This window comes from Neopelma chrysocephalum, unplaced genomic scaffold (genome assembly GCF_003984885.1).
Source record: "Neopelma chrysocephalum unplaced genomic scaffold, ASM398488v2 Primary Assembly neopelma1_60, whole genome shotgun sequence".
NCBI classification, from domain to species: domain Eukaryota; kingdom Metazoa; phylum Chordata; class Aves; order Passeriformes; family Pipridae; genus Neopelma; species Neopelma chrysocephalum.
In genome coordinates this window covers 7,148,897-7,168,722 of record NW_020897715.1, presented here as the reverse complement: position 1 = coordinate 7,168,722, position 19,826 = coordinate 7,148,897, and the positions used below count along the sequence as shown (strand labels likewise).

Sequence of the window (19,826 nt, the reverse complement as noted above, 5' to 3'; positions counted from 1 at the left end):
GCACATGGGCACAGAGGGACTCAGTGGTAAACAGGAGCAGGTTCAACTCCAGTGCAATAGGGGATGTATCCCTACAAATAATCCATAGATAGACATCTATGCTGTCTGTATGCATCTGTGCTTATCGATGGACGTGCTCCTTACTCTGGAAGCCCAGGACCAGCCACATTTTTCTTATTTTGTTCAATAACAAGAAATATTTGAAAATCAAATGTAGTTTACCCTATGAAGGCACTGCAGTATTTCTGCCATCTTTCCCTTCAGGCTACTAAGTTTTCCTTGAAAAGCTATGTTTGGAGCTCATAGCTTTGCTGCAGTTTGTAAGCACAGTCTGCTTTGTAGATATGACGACAGATAGAATTTTTCTCCTTCATTTTTAAACAGTATGAAATAGTCTTTATAATCTAAACAGACTGTTTTGTTTTATATCATAGATAAAGGCAACCCTGAACTCGCTTTAAAATGTATTTCTGCTAAAAACTCCTATAAATATTCATCAGTGTGTAGAGAATTACTAGCTAGTTAACTTACCATGGTTAATAATCCATAACAGAGGACATGCAAACAGTGGCCTGTAAGGTTCATGTATGGTCAACAGCAACTAATGCAGAATGGATTTGTGATTACAGTAACTTTGTAGCATATCCAAAGCCTTAACCTTTGGCCAGCCACAATGCCAGTTTTTTACATTAGTGAGTTCAGGCTGAAAAAACTTGCGACTTTTGTCACTCCTGCTTTACTGTTGGAAGAACCCTGAGCAGTTGAGAGCAAGGTCTGTTAATAGGATAGGACAAAGGAAACAAAAAGGAAAACATCTTTTTTATCTTACTATCAGCATTTGGTATTACATCCTGAGAGGCAATACACAAAAATAAAACCAGCATGGAATTTAATTTAAATGAAAGATGCATGAAGACCTTTTGACCTTTTAACCTTTCATAGTTTATATTCCTCAAGAGGAAATTCATCACCACTGTACCATGCAGCACTGACTGTGCTCAAAAGTTGTTTCATGCCACCACAGCAATCTCAAGATAGTTGCTGGCTGCTGTAATTCTTGAGAAACTTTATGAAAAAATACCAGCAGGAACGACATTTATTCAAATGTTTTTTAACAAGTATTCCTCTGTGTTTTAGTCTGAAAACCTGACAAAACTACACAGTACAGGACTTACAATAAGAAGTTATACTCTTTGAGTAGGAAGGCACAACTTCAGTGCATTTAAAAGAGGAAAGTACGTGCTTAATCAGCACATGCAATTAAAATAAAGGCACAGGATGTCTGTTAGAGTTTGAAAAGTAAAGATCATTGTTCCTAGACAATTTTGCTGATGCATTACAGATTTCTTTTTTGCATTTTTAAAGTATTTTCATCATTATGTAACAGGTCATAATATCAGCATTCATTGTTAAGAGTAAACCTTTTTGTCTACTTCACATAACTTAAGGCTCTCTGAAGTACTAAACATACTTCCTTAATAAATTTAATAATATAAATCAAAGAATGCTCTTTTTTTTTGGAAAAAACATCCATAAGGCATAAAAATACCTATATAGTGGCACTTCATCTTGGAATAGAAATGAATTTTAAAGAAATTTTTTTACATGGGTGTAGCATGATTTTGACTTCTTTAATTGTTCAGGAGGAATCTTTGTTCTTATTTGAAAGGAAAAATAATTAGTATTTACATTGACAAGGTATTGAGTCTGTACAAAAGGATTTAAGAGGAGAAACAACTGAACAAAAGCAAATAGAGAAAGGAAAGAACACTAATTAAACTCAGGAGGGTAAGAAAGCCCTAACTGAGAAAACTAGTTTTTTACCATCAGCTGGTGAATAATGACATTTTCATGGCTGATTTGTCTTCCTATGCCTTAAAGGTGTCATTGGAGTATTTAAAAATAATAAGTCTGCAGTACTGGAGAAAAAGGCCAGGACAACTGATAAATCTGCCCTCTAGCGCTGTTACAAGTTTCATATCCTTTGATCTAAAACGAAACTCACCAGAAGAACCACAATAGGCTGTTTAATACTGTAGAACAGTTCCTGGAAAAGTTTGAAAAACTGAAGTGTATTGCTGAGAAAAACCTCTAAGAATGTGAATGTGCACCTTGGACAACCAACTGCTGGCATCTCCCAGTAACACAAGCCCCCCAGTAACTAGGCACAGGTAGAAGACTTTCCTGATGCTGCAAGACAGCATTAGGACAAAATATAAAAAGATTCCTGAAAACAAATCTCTAAGTTTCTCGAGCCCTTGATGGGGAAGCTATTCAAACTTTGCATGAAAATATCTGATCTTTGCTTTTCACATTAAAGGTGTCTGAAAGCTTTTACTTCTAAATTGAATTAGCAATACGGAGAAGCTGGAGAAAAGCAGCTTATTAATGGGGGCAGAGTGAGCTGCAGCTTCTCTGAATGGTGCTGTAGTCCTATATTCTGAGTTTATTCTACATCTGCACAGTTGTAGAAACAAGTGGGTAGCAATTTGTCCACAGAGGCAAAACATGGCAACTAAAGACACGTAACATGGAGTGGTAAAAATAAATCTGAGTAGCTGTACTTACCCAGAGTGACTCTTAAAGCGTAACAATTTCTGTTGTAAATGATTATGGTGGGTTGTCTCTGGCCAGCTGCCAGGTGCCCACCCAGCTGCTCTCACATTCTGCCTCCTCAGCAGGACAGGGGAGAAAATAAGATGAAAAAGCTCAAGGGTTGAGATAAAGAGAGGGAGATTGATTACCAATTACTGTCATTAGCAAAAGAGACTTGACATGGAGAAAATTAATTTAGTTCATTCTCAATTAAAATGGAGTACCATTCTGAAAAAAAAGACAAAACAACACCTTTCCCACCCCGTCTCTTTTTTCCATGCCCAACTTCACTCCCTCATTCCTGACTTCTCTGCTTCCTCCTCATGAGCAGTGCAGGAAATGGGGGCTGTGGTAAGTCCTTAACAGCTCTTCTCTGCCTCTCCTTTCTCTGCACTCCTTTCCATGGGCTACAGCTCTTCAGGATCAACCTGCTCCAGCGTCGGTATCCACAGGCCACAGCTCCTTCAGGGCATGTCCACCTGCCATAGTGTGGTCCTCTCCATGAGCTACAGTGTGGATACCTGCTCTAGCATGATCTCCTCCAGAGGCTGTCAGGGAATCTCTGCTTGGACACCTGGAGCATCTCCTCCTTCTCTGACTTCTCTCTCTGAAGAGCTGTTTTTCACATGCTACTCCTCACTGGCTGTGCGGTATTTTGCCCTTTCTCACACAGGCTTTTCCTGAGGCACTGCCATTGCGGCTGCAGGGTTCAGCTGTGCCCTTGGGTGGGTCCAGTGGAGTGAGCTGAAAGCGGCTGTGCTTGGCATGGGGCAGTCCTGGCTACTCCCCACCAGCCCTGCAGCCCCCCACCAGCACCCTGTACATTGCTTCAACCAAAATTTCAGTGCAGTTGAGGATGGGGACAAAAGCAAACACTGTCTGCACTGAAAAACAGGAGAAGTCAATCACTTCCCTTACAAAACTCATTGGAAAAATTTTGTCTATACATGGCTTGCCACAGTCAGAGTCACCGTGGTTTCCAATGAAACAGGAACTCTGCCTGCATCCGTATGTCAGAGAATGGGATATTCCCTTATTTTTTTTCCCCAAATTACACCACTCTGGATCTTTTATAGTTGAAGATACTTGAATTCTGAGTGAATACAGTCAGGAAGCTGTAGGTTCCCATACTGTGAACATAGATGTAAGACCCCCTGGGGGTGTGCAGGCAAGTTGTTCTCTTAATAGCTCATGCTTGGAAAAAAACTACAGCAGATGTCTAAGTTTAATGACAATAAAAGCAAATACACATCAGGGATGAAGATTTCTAAAGCACCAAGGCCAGGAAAGATGTGTCCTGGTCACTCAGACAGGGCATCTTTACTGAGAACCACAGTGCAGCTTTCCCCTGATAGAGTGGAGGGAAACAAACCATGTGCAACAAATGAAACCAATTCTTCTAAATGCCCCAAGGCTTTAACTTCTTGTAACTTGGTCAGAGCTTTTATGGAGAAAGATTAAAATCATACATACAAAGCGTGCTTACAAGACTTGAGTGCGCACCATTCCATTAGAAGAACTAGCAGAAAAATTCCTTAATGGGCAGTTTCTAAATAAGTACACTTTTAAGTAGCTGAAAACTTCTCAATTTTATGATAATTCATTCAGGTTTTTTTTAACCAGCTATATAAAATGGCATCTGGCAGCCATAGTGTATAATTTGCTGTGACTAAAATTAAGGAACTGGACTGCAGGCCAACTCTTTGTTGTCTTCACTATGCGTCTGTGATATCAATGTGTCTTCCACACAGTGCCAGCAGAAGAACAGAAAGCTTTTTTATTTTAATTTTACATCTGTGATAGAAAGAGTTTTTAAAAAAACCACTTCCTTTATTTCAGATAAGAAGTGGCAGCACAGAAAGAGATTTGTCTTAGAACTGCAGTGAAACTGGTGGGGCCAGAAGTAGTGTGTGCAGATCTGACACCTGACTTAGTCACTTGGCATCTTGTGGATGAGATTCCGTCCCACTTCTCTGCCTCCATCCTTGGAAGGGGTGATGAAGAGCTGCCTCCTGCTGTGGGGATGTGACAGCTTCCACTAAACAATTTACAGTGTATTTACTCATGTGACTGCATGCACAGTGCTTGTGAGTTCAGCAAGGAAGGTAAGGGTAGCGAAGGAGAAAAGGCTTGAAGGAGGAACTTCTTTCAGACAGAATATTCATGTTACCTCGTCTGCATTACCTAATAACCCTTCTCGAGTTGCTGAATGCCTTAAGATGGATGTAAAATAATCATGGATGTAATTTCAATAAATGAAGTGCAGCCACAATCACAGACAGAGGGTTAACACACCTGGAAACTGTACTGCAAGCTTGTGTGAGACTTCCTTATACATTCAGTTATTATGCCACTGCACTTAGAGAGTAAGGGAAGCCGCTTCTTGCAAGCTTAATGTTACCTGCAAAAAGTCTCAGTGGAAAGGCTGACACTGGTAGCATTTCAGATGCGTGTACTTCTGCCCTCAAGGCTGTCATCTTTTCCCAGAGAACAGCGTTGAAAGGCTGTGTTTAATGCATTTCTCCCTATTGGCAGAAAAGTCACTTTAGGGAGCCATTGGTATTTCTGGCAATTTTATTGAACATCTGGTCGGTCTCAGACACATAATAATGATAAGGCTGCTATATCATGCTTAGAACACACATTTGAAGATACCGTTTGACGCATGAACTAAAATCTGGCAGTTCAACTGCAGTGTGCTCTTGTTCTTTTACAAACTGTATCTACTGAATAAAAGAATAACAAAACAAAACACAGCAGCTTTTTCTCTATCAGTCATTAAAATGTTTTTGAATGATTTCAACATTTTTTCTAATTTAGAGATTGTTTTTCTTATCTCAGAAAATGACAGAGTAATTATATTAACAGTCTTACTGAGGTAGCTGAGCAGCTATATTCACTGGAAATGTCACCACTTTGCTAATAAATACCTGTAAAACTTCTTCATATCCCCACTTTTTTTACTTCACAAGTTGATAATTGTTAAATAAGAAACCTGGTTAAGTTTCAACTTTCTAATCTTAGTTCCTGCCTATATTTTTTCAATAGTTTAAGAAGAATATACTAAACTATACCTTATCCAGTGATTCAGTGTAAAACCTCCTGGAGAGCAGAAACTTATTATGGGACCAGGTGGTCTTTAGACCTAACTTTGAGCTTCTTAGTTTTAATGATCAATGTTAACAGAAGTGTGGAATATGTCCCTCATTCTATCATTTACTACTTCTTTTTGTTTAAGGAGATAATATTTTCAGGTTGAAAATATCTAAAACTCCTGCAGTAAAAAGGGAAAGAGAGTTGCAAAGAAAGTTTAATAGCACTGCTGCTGCAATGCATCCAGTTTAAATTCTAAGTGCAGTGTTTCAAAGTTATACTCCCAAATCCCAATTCCTCCTCCAAATCTCGTAGAAACACAGCATCTGCCAAAAACTTATGTATTCAACTTACACAATTTCCTGACTGCTGAGTTCAGCACTAAACCAAAGATTTCCTCCCTCATCTAAGGACAAACTACTTGCAGCTTCACTTTTAATTCAACTCGCTGTCCATAAAAAGGAACAGTCTTTCAGCCCCTGAAAAACAGTCCTGAACACCCACAGGGGGCATGGCTATTACTGGCTTCAGAGACAGACATAAGAAGTGGTAAGAGATAAAAATCCTCATTTCACCCTGCTAAATCCACCATTACACTATGGTGATGTGACAGGAAAAGAGCCAAATACCTGCCACTTTCATCCTGCTGAAGTGCTGAAACCAGGATTAGAGTTACGTAATGTTGTAAAATAGGAATTCAGCGTGCGAAGGGAGGAATCTCTCAGTTCCTTATTAAAATCACTGCTCACACAGCTGAACAGCACTGTCCCTATTGGAACAAACAACAGCCAAGCCCCCAAAACTGCAACTGTCACCCACACACCGACTTACAAAAGCACAGTCCAGGTGATCTCTGTGCACCTGAGGATTTCAGGGTACTGATTCCAGACTGGTGAGAACTTGATCAGAGGTTTGCTGTGTTCTGGGCATTTTGCACGGTGCTCAAACTTTCTTTATATTTGTGCATAAGACTCTGAAACACAAACTGAAATTGGATTCAAACTCACCAGCACACAAGATGAGCACAGCAGGATTGCTTAAGTATTCGCATAGAAAAGCTTACCTTAAATGACATTTTCAGCTCTTCCGCATGCACAGGGAAGATCCCAAGGCCCCATGAATGCTGTCACTGCACCAGCTTCCCATATAATGGTACAGACTTCAGTACATTAAGCAAGCAGAGAACAGAATAAACTTAAATAAAGTTAGAGGTACCCTTCCTATTGCCTTCTTAGCAGTTAACATGGTTAAGCTGACCACAGTAAGTGTCAAACTAAAACTTGAGATCATGGAGACCACACTATCCTTAATTTTGAGTAAAGGCTGTGGAAGCAGGTGAAACCTCCACTGGGCTTAGGGCACTGGTCCCAGGGCTGTGGACTGGGGAACTCTGGTTTTCTCCAACCCTGCAGCACAATTCTAAAGCTGACTTGGTCCTGAAAGCAAGGAGTAAGGAAGGGGTGGCTACCCCAGCCTCTTCAGCCAGCAGAAAAAGTGCATTTAGAAGTGTAAGAGTAAAGTGAAAACAAAGGGCTGACAGAAAGGCTTGCTAGTAGGGTTAAGTAGGTTTGAGCGCTTCCAAATGATGACAGTGCTAATACTTTTCAGGAAGAGAAAGGGTTGGAAAAGTTTGAAAGAAGTGGAGCAAAAGTAGCTCAGGTATCAAACATCTGCTTTTGCTTTGGGAACAAGAGTATATGCTTCTTGAAAAACGTGGTCTCCTTGACAGCCTGGCTGTGTAGGGTAGGGAGTGATACACACAATGTAAGCCAGGAAAATGTTGATTAAATCATCTCTTTTGCCTGCTGGAGTCTAATAGTATCAGTCAGGGATGGACAGAAGGCATCCTTCAACATATTCTTTCATCCAACAGGAGACAGGTACATTTGCACTATGAAGACAAGTGAACTAGGGCTGTAAATTTTGTTAAAGAGCAAATAAGAAGTGGTTGGTGAAGTGAAACTTAAGAACTTAATTAACTCAAACACAAAATCGAGCAATTAGCAGGTGAATAGGTACTTTTGCACAAAGATAAGGAAAATGGGAAACAGACTAAAATTTTTAAGAAACACCTAGTGTTATGTATTTGGATTTTTTTTAATATTGGATATTTTACACTAAAATATCTAGTATTTCAGTACTGACAAGCCAATATTCTGACTCTTGCCATCTCCAGAAAAATTAAATTACTTTGAGAAATCTGCTAAAAATAAAGGTTTATTTGATGGGCTTCCTTTCAATGACTTTTAAGAGAAGCACATGAGAAAATTCAAAGCAAAAATTCCTGGGTTTGATACATATTGTAAAGTGCAGAAATTGATACTGGACAGAGCAGCAGTTCAAGATGCCACATAAAGATAAATGGCTGAGGTACTGCTGAAAAATTATTTGTCCAGATACCGCCTCCTTCTGATATAACACCATTTTAGTACCTGCATTAGTGTTACTGAAGTGCCTTTTGCATTTATCTTACCTCCATGCAGGCACAGTCTATATGTCTTTACACACATTCATCCAACAAAGAACAAGACAGTTGGCTGAATGCTACATTACATTTAGCCACCCTGACAGGACCAGGGTCAGACATTCAACATCCCAGCCCAGGGAATCTTATTATAGCAAATTTATGAGAGCAGATGTTGCTACAAACCTTACAAGACTCCATGTTGTGTTTGGCACACTGGAGTTAAGCAGCTACATTTTCTCACAGCTGCATAAAGTAGCAGTTATATTGTTCTAACTACATACTAAAAATGTACCACTGAAGCTAAACTAGCATGATTAAGGGATCTGAAACCTTGGACAAGTCCTTGACTCTAATAATATGGGTGAACAGCAGGGTCTTAAAAAAACCCTTTCTGGTTTTTTTGGCAGTTTAGCAAATAGGTGTTTAATCACTGCTTTTAAAGTCTTCTTTCAGAAAATAATTGAGGCTGTGTTTTCATCAAGAATGTCAGATTTATTATCTTAACACTATATTTTTTAAATAAATTACCAGGAAATGAAGAACAACAAGAATAAACAAGAATTCTATAGATGTCATTTACATGAAGAGGCATTTATTTTCCAAAAAATGTTGCATGTAGAATTATTTTTAGTTTTTCAAAATTAGCTGCACTTGTGATTTAAATCTTTAAAAGAATAAAATAATCATTTCAATGGGTATGGAAGAAAAAATTCCATGCATAAGACTCAAGATCACATTCAAATCTAGGAAAATCCTCATGCCATAGTAAGTCTTCAGTCTCATCTTGAAGCAAAGTTTATAAAATGCCATTTACAATAAATTTAAGTTTTCTATGTGTTAATCTACCGAAGTTTTGATTAAAAACATGGCTTTAGCTAACAAGAGTCAGGTGCTACTGGTTCATCAGGTGCAACTGCATCCTACTTTATCTTTGCTTCTATTTTCATCAGAAACAGGTCCACTGATGTTATTGGGTTTAAAATGGCAGAGCTGAGGTGTAAATATTTCCGTAAGGAAATATTTACAGGTTATTTCCCATTTCAATCCAATAAATTTTCAGACACCAGCTCGTCATTATTGTGAAACAGATTATGATGCATTCTTTATCCTGAACCACAAATTTTTCTCATTTTTGCTGTTCCCATTCCCTCCTCCGGCTACTGGGGGATTGAGGTGGGTGAGGGTGTGAGCGAGAGGCTGGTGGGTACCCAGTTACTGGCCACAGTATAGAACAAAGATATATATATATAAGGTCACACAAAGCATTTCACCAGAGTTGGTGAAAAAGATCAAGCTTTTTGTGAGTTCTTTAACTTGACTTAATGATCTTAAATATGTCTATCTGCTGACAGTTAATAAATAACATCATAAGCAGATATAGAGACCTCTAAGAGAAGTGATTGAACTGATGCGAGCGGAAGAACCCTGTTCACAGCTGCTGTGAAAAGCTGACTGAAGCAGCTTAAACCTCCCACCCAACAGCTCAAGACAGCACCAGGTCAGCCTCTTCACTCATTCTGCCCTTCGACATGCAAACTCCAAAAGGAAGGAGAAGAAACAGGGCTGGTTTTGCAGGGAAAGTGCTCAGCGGGGTGCAGACTATCGGAGACAGAATTTGAATCCCCTGTTGAATCAGAGGTATAGATTCATACTAGCCTACAATTTCCTATCATTTATGTATAGCACATAACTGCTTCAACGTCCCTCTTTGATTGCCTCCTGAAAAGTGAGTGGGTAATTTCACACTTGCTCTTCAATATTAGGTTTATTATACCAAGTTTTATCTTAAAGTATACTTTGAGAACTGTTATATATTTCAGAAGAACAGGGATTTGTAACAGAGCTAGTGGCAGGCCTTTATTATAGAGGTGATAGGAGTTACCATCTGAGAATAGTAGAGGCTTTTTCACAGTGTAATTGGCATTGATTATCTTCTATCCATGTGCACTCTTGCTTATCAGTACAGATGCCCTGGAAAGATGGTTTTATGAAGTGTTTTTGAACAGTACTGTAACTTTCTTTGTGGTAAAAGAAAGTTGATTACCAGCTACAATGAAATCAGATCAGCCACAAAAGTTAATCATGGATCTATCTGTCTGGTATAGGAGTCATGGAAAGTCAAGAATTATTAGCTTATGAAAGGAGACAGGCAAGCTTCTAGCTTAAAGCAAAAAAAACCAAAACAAACCAAACCAAAACCCCAAAAAAAGCCAACCCAAAAAAACCCAAACAACAACATCAAAAAACCAAACCCAACATCAAAAATCCCACCTCAAGTTCCCCAGAACTAAAGAAGATGTAAGAAAAGAAACAAAATGCTCCAAAAGAGCAGGGTGCTGTTATTGGATCAAAAGGATCCAGCAAGATGAAGAACACTAATAGCCCTTGTTCATCTCTTATGGCCACGTTCTCAATTCAGTTTAGACAAGCCTTAGCTATGCCATTTCCCTGAAGTGTGTTGATGTAGCTAATGCCAATAGGGCCAAAGAGATGATTAAAGGGATGAGGAAAGGAAGCGATGTCATGCTTTCCAAGGAAGGAAAGGATCAAGACAGATGTAACTTACTCCAGTTCTCAACAACACATTCCTACAAATAGAAAGCAATACTGAAGCTATTATTGACACCATTCAGGCATGATGAAAAGTGTTAAGAGTAATGAACTATGTATCTGAACACATAAGAATGAGGTAAAGCAGGGTATAATGAGTATCACGCATGAAACAGGGATAATATGTGTTCTGGAAACTATCCATCAAACCTATCCTACATTATTCCACCTGACAGATTAAATGGCTGATCTCAGTGCATTTAAAATTGCCAGATATCCAAGAACTTAAGAAGACCCAGCCCAGTTTTTATGAAGAGCCTGGGCCTAGTATTAGTGAATATTACTACCTACTTTTATTCTGACAAAATGCCAGAGTTTGCACGGTTTGAAACATAAAAATGAGAGAAAGACCGCGTGCAGAGAGCTAGGCAAGGAAAGGCAAATCACAGTGTAAGAGGTGTATATTTGTTTTAAACAAACTGAGACAGTGGCATAAGAGCTAAAAGAAGCTCACATGAAAGTAGGAAAGATAAGCATTGTGAGGGGTGGCATACCTGAAGAGAATTATGCAGTAATTTTTAAAAGTTAATGTTTAAAGCATAACCATTTGGAGTGAGTTTATAGCTATTCATAATTTATCGGACAACCACAACGCTATCTAAGCAGAAATTAAAGACAGACTGGGGTCAAATGATAAATATTAGGTAAAACTGGTATTATGGTGGATCCTTGGTCTCTAAAATAATAATGTAGTTGTTTTAGCAATATTAGGTATGGTGTATAGACTCAACTTCTGCTTGCACAACAGCAACACAGGCCCTCTATTACAGAAAGGAAACAGCGAGTAGGTGATTTCATTCGTAACATGTCTTAGTAAGATCTGCAAACTTGGGCCAGATGATACTAATCTATAATCCAGCTGTATCATGCACGTTGCCTCTTAAAAATCACTTTATTTGCATATAACAGGTATTCAGTTGCAGGAAAAACATGGAACACAGTGTAAATGAAAGTAACAACAACTATGATTCATCTTGACCAAAAGGACTGCAATTTAAACAGCTTCCTGGGATATCACCCCAAAATGGATGAACTCCAAGATCTGATAATAAACAACATACACCCTTGGCTCAGTGCCAAACTTTGTATCCCTTATGAGAAACAGTTGTGTGCTATAAGCACTTGAAATGTTTCTGACATTTAGTTTAATGGAATTATTTTGCTTCCAATCAGCTCAGGAATATTCTGCTCTTAAATTGACTGCTAATTCCTAATGCAAGACTACTATCCATCCATACTCTGTTATAGAAACTGCTCCTTGATTTGAAAGTCATCCTCTTTCTCCACCAAAGGTGCCAGAAATTGGTGCAGGTTTCTTTTGTTCAATTAAAAATGACATTAAGATTTTTTTAATACTCTTTCTACTCTAAAAGTCCCATTCTGTACTATAGCAAAACTCTTCAACAAATTCATGAACATAACCAGCTAATACCTTCTAAGCTTTGGCTGATTTATCTTCCTCTTACGCTTCACCCTCTTGATTCTGAGGTGTTCAATTCACACTATTTTCAAGAAACTACTTTTCCTGTATTTCTTTATAATTTTGTAAATTAGCCTCTGGCTATGAAATTTTAATTTCTGAAAGCTAATAGATATAAGATGTCTTCACCTCCTATATACTATATCAGTAACTTTTTTCTTTTCTGTTGTTTGGTTTGTTTTTTTTTCTGGAAAGAAAGAGAATGAGAGAGAGAGAAAGAGAGGAAAAGATAAACCTACTATTTAAAGGGCTTAATATTTTTCTAAGTTGTTTATATTTGTGTAAATAATTGTAAGAAAATATTAATTGAAGTTATCATCAGATTAGTAGGTTGACTTTCACTGCATCCCCAACCTTATGGTTTCAAGAAGTAGTCAGCACTTTAAGACAAATGATCCAGTAGTAATTAAGGCACATGATATCCCAAGCCAGATATTTAGAGTGCTCAGTCACCATACTAAGAGTATTACTGGCTTTAAGACACTGAAAGTCCATCCATTCTTCTTTTCCTTCCACAGCATGGCCTTTAATCATGCTTTAAAAGAAACTTGGTAAATTCGTATTTGTGCACAACTGCTTTCAATCTGCAGTGATGGTACAGTACTATGAGACACTAGTTTAAAAAATGGTTTTTTTAAGCAGCAGGCGGTTTAGCATCATCCTTGTGTCCAATTTTGATATGATTTATTCTCGTACAACAGTTCTGGTATTTTAAATAAACTCCTCACAGAGATAATTTCTGGATCGCTGTTTTTCACATCAATTGTAACAGCATCCACGGTTCACAAAACAGGTGTTTTCCTTTAGATTGGGAAGAGGTACCTGCAAAATTATATAGGAAAGAAGCTAGGCTGGAGGTATTTTTACCTTAACAACGTGTATGTTGAATGCCTTAACAATTTGAAATCAATCCCTGGATGTCTCCTTCTGTGTCACCTTGCAGAATATGTTTCTTTTTGAAAAAGGTCTTGAGTTTCTTAGAGGACATTCCAGATGTGAGTTACACCTCTGTGCCAGGGGTGCATGGAAGAGATCTTAAATCGCACTTCTGGGGAACGAACATACCTCAGTGCTAAAGCATCCCAGTTCACAGTTCTGATTGTAGCAACAAACTCTCAGGATAGAGGCCTCTATCTTTAAAGCACCATTTTCTTGTGCAACACCCTGTTTGCAGTTTTTGTAGAAAAATGTGGGTGAAACTGGATGCTTTTACTTTTTGCTAAGTGACTGCTATAGAAAAAAAGTTTTCAATTAACAGCTTATAGACTGACAAGCCTTTATCTTCTTGATAGCACTTAGGTTAATGACAGGTTAATCTTCCTAAGACAGATCTGACACCTCTTTTTAAGGAAATCAGAAAACAAATAAAATTCTAATCAGTTCACACGTGGCCACATAATTCCTCACTACATCTTAATGTTAATATGAACAGGAATTATTTTATCAGGTTCAACCAATATTTAATGCAATCTTCAGCAGGAGTCAACAACAGGGGAAAGCAAATAAACCAGAAAGCAATTAAGATGCTAATGCTCGATAAACTTGCAGTGAAAGGAGGAAGAATGGGCTGTGGGGGCATACCTTTTTTCCCAACCTTTTTGAGTGATCAATGTGCATCCTGAAGCATGAAGACTGACAGCATCGATAAGTTTTTATCCCAGCCAGTTTAACTAAAACCATTACTCATGCCATGCCTTATAATTTAGACTTGTACTAACATACAGCTTTATTTACTGCTTTCTGACATTCTATTTATTCTAGCAAAACACAGGAATGTTGGGCAAGTTGAATTATAGGAGCCATAACATCACATTATTTTCCCAATTTTGTATACATTAACATTCTGAATGAAATCTGTAGTGCTAGAGGCCTGGTGTCTATCCAAGGCAAACCCATTTATTTAGTTCACACATACACCCTTCCCCCACCTTTAATCTTTGAAGATGTATGTGGGGGTGGAATTTTCAGCCATCTGAAATAAAAGTGGTTCTATCTTTTTGACACTTGAGGGAATGCGAGAACAACTTAATTAAAGAAAAGTTAGTTTTTTGTTCTGAATAAAAAATGGTAAAAAAGTACTATGAGCTAATTGTCTGAAAAATGGTTTGGGTGCTATTTTAGTGGAAAAACATAAATATGAACAAACCTTCACAGAAACAATGCAATTAGTCCTTTTGTCAAAAGCATGACCTATAGTATCACAGTGTAAGAGGCTATTGCCAAATCTGAGAAGGTTTAATCCTGAGTTGATCCAATCACTGTAATAAAATTACCATCAGAGAAGAGAAGCTTCATCATCATTCGTGAGCTAAAAGATATGTAGAAATATTTGTGGTTCAGCATATGAACGTCCTTTTCCAAAGCACTTGCTGACTATACTGTATATACCAAACACATGCTCCTGAACCTGGTATTTCACACAACCAGTGTCAAGGGCAATTAAAAAATCAGTGTCTTGCTCTGAACTGGCAACTGGTTTCAAAATGAAGATGTTAAAACCTGTAGATGGTACTTATAATTACAAGAAGACTTTTCACTAAGACATGAAATACGGTAAAATTTAATCAGCATATTTACAATTCTTAAATCAGCATGCAGGGTAAAGGTATTAGGAGAGCAACTTTTAAAAAGACAGACCAACTTGTGTATGCTTGAGGGAAAAATAATAATGGTTCTTTGAATGACCACTGTGATAAAATCAGCAACAGCTAACCATGGATTTGTGTTTTGTTGTGCAGTAAATGTGAGTCAAACAAATGAAGAGATACATGAAAATAGGTGTTTAACAACAACAGAAGGAGTACACACTGATTGTTGGCTTTGAGATTCTTCCAGGGAAGTGTACCCATTGCAATGCTAAGGTATGCTATAATTTATGCATTAAAACCTAACCTAACCAGCTTAATATTAAATGTGTTAATTCTTCCTAGAAAGTCAAATGCCTGTTACAGAGTACAGAAGTTTTTGTAACTGCATCTGAGGCTGCTCTTTGCTTGATCTGTTTTTTTGAGTCTTCCCTGTGTGGTATTTAACAGAACAGATATTTTTTTTTTAACTGTGCCTCTTCTTCCATGTGCCTCTGTCTGTCATATGACAAAGGGAAAACTTGTATTTCAGTGACACTCCAGCCTGTGCACTCAAATGCAGATTCCCTGGGTAAAATCAATGGTTCCTTAATTACTTAAAAATTGCCTCAGAACCTGAAATAAGGTTTCTCATGTTGTCAGAAAGGAAAACACGAAATCATTTACTGTATACACTCCAACAGCATTTGAAGGCCAGGGCTGTTTTTTTTTTTTTTCTGCAAGAACCCTTTTAAAAATACCGAGAACAATTCCTCCTTCAAGAACCTAGTATTCAACGTGTCTAAAGCAAGCAGGATTCAGTACTACCCCCTCACCTCAGCCTCAGCCCTATGATAAACACCTATTGGAGGTTTGTCTTGCCTTAATTTCTTGGTATTTAGCCCACAGAGCTTTAGTGAAGCAACTGCTTGCTACCACGGTGGCACGACAGCTGGTCCCTAGAGAGCCCACAGGCAGCTGCATAAAAACCCAACCCCGTGTCAGCCCAGGAGACAGCCGTGGCTGCGGCATGGGGACCCGGGGTATTGTCACCCACGCTTCCCAGGAGATGTATGCATCAGCTCTCACACAGAGGTGACAGGGCTCACAAAGAAAGAATAAATATTTACTTCAAACTAGGTCTGGCAAATCACTTTTGACAGTGTTTTCACAGCCTTCAATGTTTCTGAAAGTGCATTTGAAATTGCTTGGTTACAAAAGAAACACTTTGCAAACACACAGCTGGACGTAAGGTGGGGAATGAGGGACTGCAATACTGTACCTTACGAGCATGGGGATGATCCCCATGGTTCAAAAAGAAAATATAATATGCTCATCATACAGGTGATCTAGTTTTCTTCAGAGATGGAAGTCTCTGTCCTGAAGTATAGCACATTTAAGAGCTTGCTTTTTTGCTTGTGGCCCTTTTTTTCCTAAAGTTCTCAGGGCACAGAAACATCAGAACTGATTCCTCAGTATGACCATCCTTAGAGAAAGGATGAGGCCAGCTATGCTGAAACCTGCACCACCTCTTCTTTGGTTAGTCTACTTAAGAATTGTCTCTGATTTTACAGAGTAACTCATGAATAAGCATAAAGTTTGACCTTTTCTAGTTTTCTGCCAACACTAAATGGGTTTCCAATCAGGTAGACTGTCCCTGTGAGACACAATCTGACTTTTTCTGGGGACAAGTTTCTATTTTGCACAACGTAAAGCCAAAAGCTGACTGTGTGCATGGATTATTTTCATTTTTATTCTAGCACTGTTTTGTAGGTGTTTGTCAGAAAGCATGAAAGCAAACAGTGAAATACATTTGCTCCTGTGGCTCTGCTTCCTCCAGAATGAAAAGCTTGCTGTTTGTGGTCCTAATGAAAATGCCCTCTAGGAAAAAGGTGCGTGAAATTTAGGCACCTAATTATATATGCCTGTCATTGAATGGTAAGAGCTCACTGCATGACTGTTCAAAAGGTTAGCCACTGACATTTTAAGTTAATGCTCGGATTCAGCATGCCCCCTCATGCAGCAGCACAAAGAAACAACTACAGAAATAAGCTGCAACACCCCCTACCCTTTCAAAATGACTTCTGATTACCCTTATGAGCATATGGCAAAAAAAGGTCACTTCATCTGTGGACACCTGGTTTTTTGGAGTGATGCATCCTGGATGTGTTCTGGTGACATCACACCACCTCTCCCTGCTCCCATGCAGGGCAACCATCCAGACTGCATGCATAGCATTTCCTGGGTGTTACCAACCACCTGAACTCTCCATTTTCTGCTTTTAGGAAACTCAAGAAATGAGATTATGAGATGTCCATTCAGTGTTTGCTTCTCAAAGGTCTTGAAGTTGTGTGTTAACTAGACTCTCCAGAAGACTGCAAGACAAGCAGAATGCAAATTTATTAAATAAACCTATTTATCAAAAATGGGAATAGTATTATGTTTTAATATGAGCAGTTTGCTTAATACATTTTCATCCACTGCACTAGCTCAAAATCTAAACTGTAGCTCACCTTGGAATTCTTTAAGAGCTATTCTGTATACATTTTCAACACTTGGAAAACATGTTACATGCAGAAACTATTTGCATAATATTCTTTGCACAAAGAATATTGGCTTTGTAAAAGTGGTCACTCAGCATAAAATTATATTTGGACCTTTCTGATAGAATATATGGATATATCAATTTCCTAACTGTGAGACTGAAATACTACAGGTAAGTTGGTGACTTACTTTAGCCCAAGAGCCCACCTCAACACCTATTCTGATCCCAGAAGTGCTGTAAGAAAATGCTAAGAGAGAACAGGAACAGGGCAAGCCATATGTAATACCTCTGGAACAGCTTTCAGCTACTTTCAGCTGAATTTTTTTTTACATGAAATTCTTGTACATTTCTTTATAAATAGCTAAAGTATGTTTATGCATGAAAACAAACACAAATTTTCAAAAGTATGAAAGCATTTATACTTCCTTTCTGGAAAAAAAAGAATGTGTAACAATGACTATTGTCTCTCTTTTTTTTTTAAGAATAAATGTTCCTTTGCATTTGGAATAGTATATATTATGCATCCCTTCTCTTCATTGTGCTATCACTACATTTTAGGAATTCATTTATTATTCTTTGATAGGTGACTTAAGTTCAAGAAGCATCCAAAAAGAGCTTAACCCCTCTTCACCTGAAAATCCTCAAAAGATTCTGTAGTTCAAGTGAGAATTTTGAAAAAACGGACTCTAGTAAAAGCAATTATGCTTTACTTGAAAAGCTGAGTATAAAGAGGTAGTATAAAGCCACCATGGTAAAATTTGTCATATTTTTCAACATTCCTTCAGATCCATGCACAGCTGAAGTGTTATTCCATATTCATTTGTACTGTAAAAAGAACATTTATCTTACCTGCAAGAATCCTTTGAAGGTACTACCACCAAGATAAAGGCAAATTCAGAGGATGTAGTTATATTTAGATTTTTCAAAAGCATTTGGCAAGGGATTTCAATCAAAGAAGGTACAATAGGATATGAAATAAAAAAGCTGTCTGAGGGACAAAAAGAAAAGCTTCAAAACTGGCAGCTTTTCAGTTTGGCAGAGATGACTCCGGTGGCTGCACTGTTTCCACTGTCTGGAAGGGCAGTTTGAGGAGCTAGTTAGAGATTGCCCTCAGACTGCAAAGCCAATAGTTTAGATAAATATGGGATGTTATAAGAAACAATTAGTCAGAATGGCAGTGACATAAGTGTATCAAATTAAATTTCAAAGCAAAGCTTCAGCATTTCTATGTTTGCTGGTGCACAGCGACTTATGAAATCTTTATTTGCTTCATTTCTGGACCATCAGTGAATTCCTATATTCTATATGTTCTGAACTCTTAGCTTTACTAAATCCTTGTCTCATATTCCTTTTGGGAGAACTATCAACTTGGCATAAATGAAGCAGGATTAAGTAAGAACAGAAAGCATTGGGCTAAATAGAACATAGAAATTATGCTACAAGGCAATTAAATACCAAGATATAGAGAATATATATAACAAAACCAAGCATAACCAATGCTGTAAAAGACAAGCTTCAGAAAAAAAAGAGAACTAGATGAAGACAAGAGTAATCCAATTGGTGAGAAGGAACATTACGAAAAGAAATTTTAAGAAAATAATACTAAGAACAGAAGAGGTGTGCTAAAAGAGAAATTCTAAGTCACGAAGAACTCGACTTGTAAACTAATTTAATGGTAATTTCTGATCAATTTATCGACTATGTAGGGAGATGTAATCTGTTCTAGGAAAGAAAGAAAGTGGAAACTTTGATGTTTGATATTAGGGAACTTGTGTGTAAATCCCTAGAGAAGGACAGAAAATGGATCAAAAATACAGATGAGTTGAAGGGATAAAAGTGAAGAGTATTACCAGCTTTCAAAGAACATCACAAGAGGTGGGGTTGATGCACTTTCCTGTAGTTAAGTGATTCCAGTTTTTCTATTAAAAGCAGATTCAAAAAAATCCACACAACTACTGACCATCCTTGTGTGAGCATTTTCTGGCTGACAACTTTTGCAAGACTTGAGATATGTCCAAGCATCTGATTCTTATATAAACTGTGGTCAGAAATCCTTAATAAACCAAACAGATATTGCCCAGAGCACAGTGGTGAAATCCTAAACAAAACTAACTTCCCTGAAATGTAATGAGCTGAATGGAAAGTCTGATGAAGCAACATAGTAGACAGATGTCACTACACCACAGATGTCACTAAAGAACTCATGGGCTATGAAACTAGGACAGGCAAAAATGGATAATCCGAAAAATCAGGGTCAGCCAAAGATGCAGTTAACAGTGAGGCAGAGAAAAGACTCCATGATTTAGAAAAAAACCCTGATCTTCTGAAGTGATACATAATGGTGTGAATGGAGTTGGGAAAGGAAATGAGTGTGAGAAGACATCAAATCATACACTGCAGAACACCTGCAAATGCTGAGAGATGGAAGGATGGTGCACTGTTTAATTCCCACTTCCTCAAGGAGCTGGAAAG

The 19,826-nt window shown here is 38.1% G+C and overlaps 1 protein-coding gene across 3 annotated transcripts in view; it reads right to left on the bottom strand.

Annotated features, from left to right (window-relative positions):
• The window catches only part of GUCA1C (guanylate cyclase activator 1C), a 44,333-nt gene extending 41,016 nt beyond the window's left edge, over positions 1–3,317 (bottom strand). The window contains exons 1-2 of one of the 3 annotated variants that reach the window (XM_027681506.1): positions 3,117–3,317; positions 2,569–2,666 (exon numbers count right to left, since the gene is read on the bottom strand). In XM_027681506.1, the coding sequence (XP_027537307.1) occupies positions 2,569–2,666; positions 3,117–3,128 (110 nt within the window). In that variant the 5' untranslated portion in view covers positions 3,129–3,317. Of the gene's footprint in view, positions 1–2,568; positions 2,674–3,116 lie in introns of all 3 variants that reach the window. The other 2 variants (XM_027681507.1, XM_027681508.1) reach the window with 2 other exon arrangements.
• Positions 3,318–19,826: the final 16,509 nt, after the last annotated feature.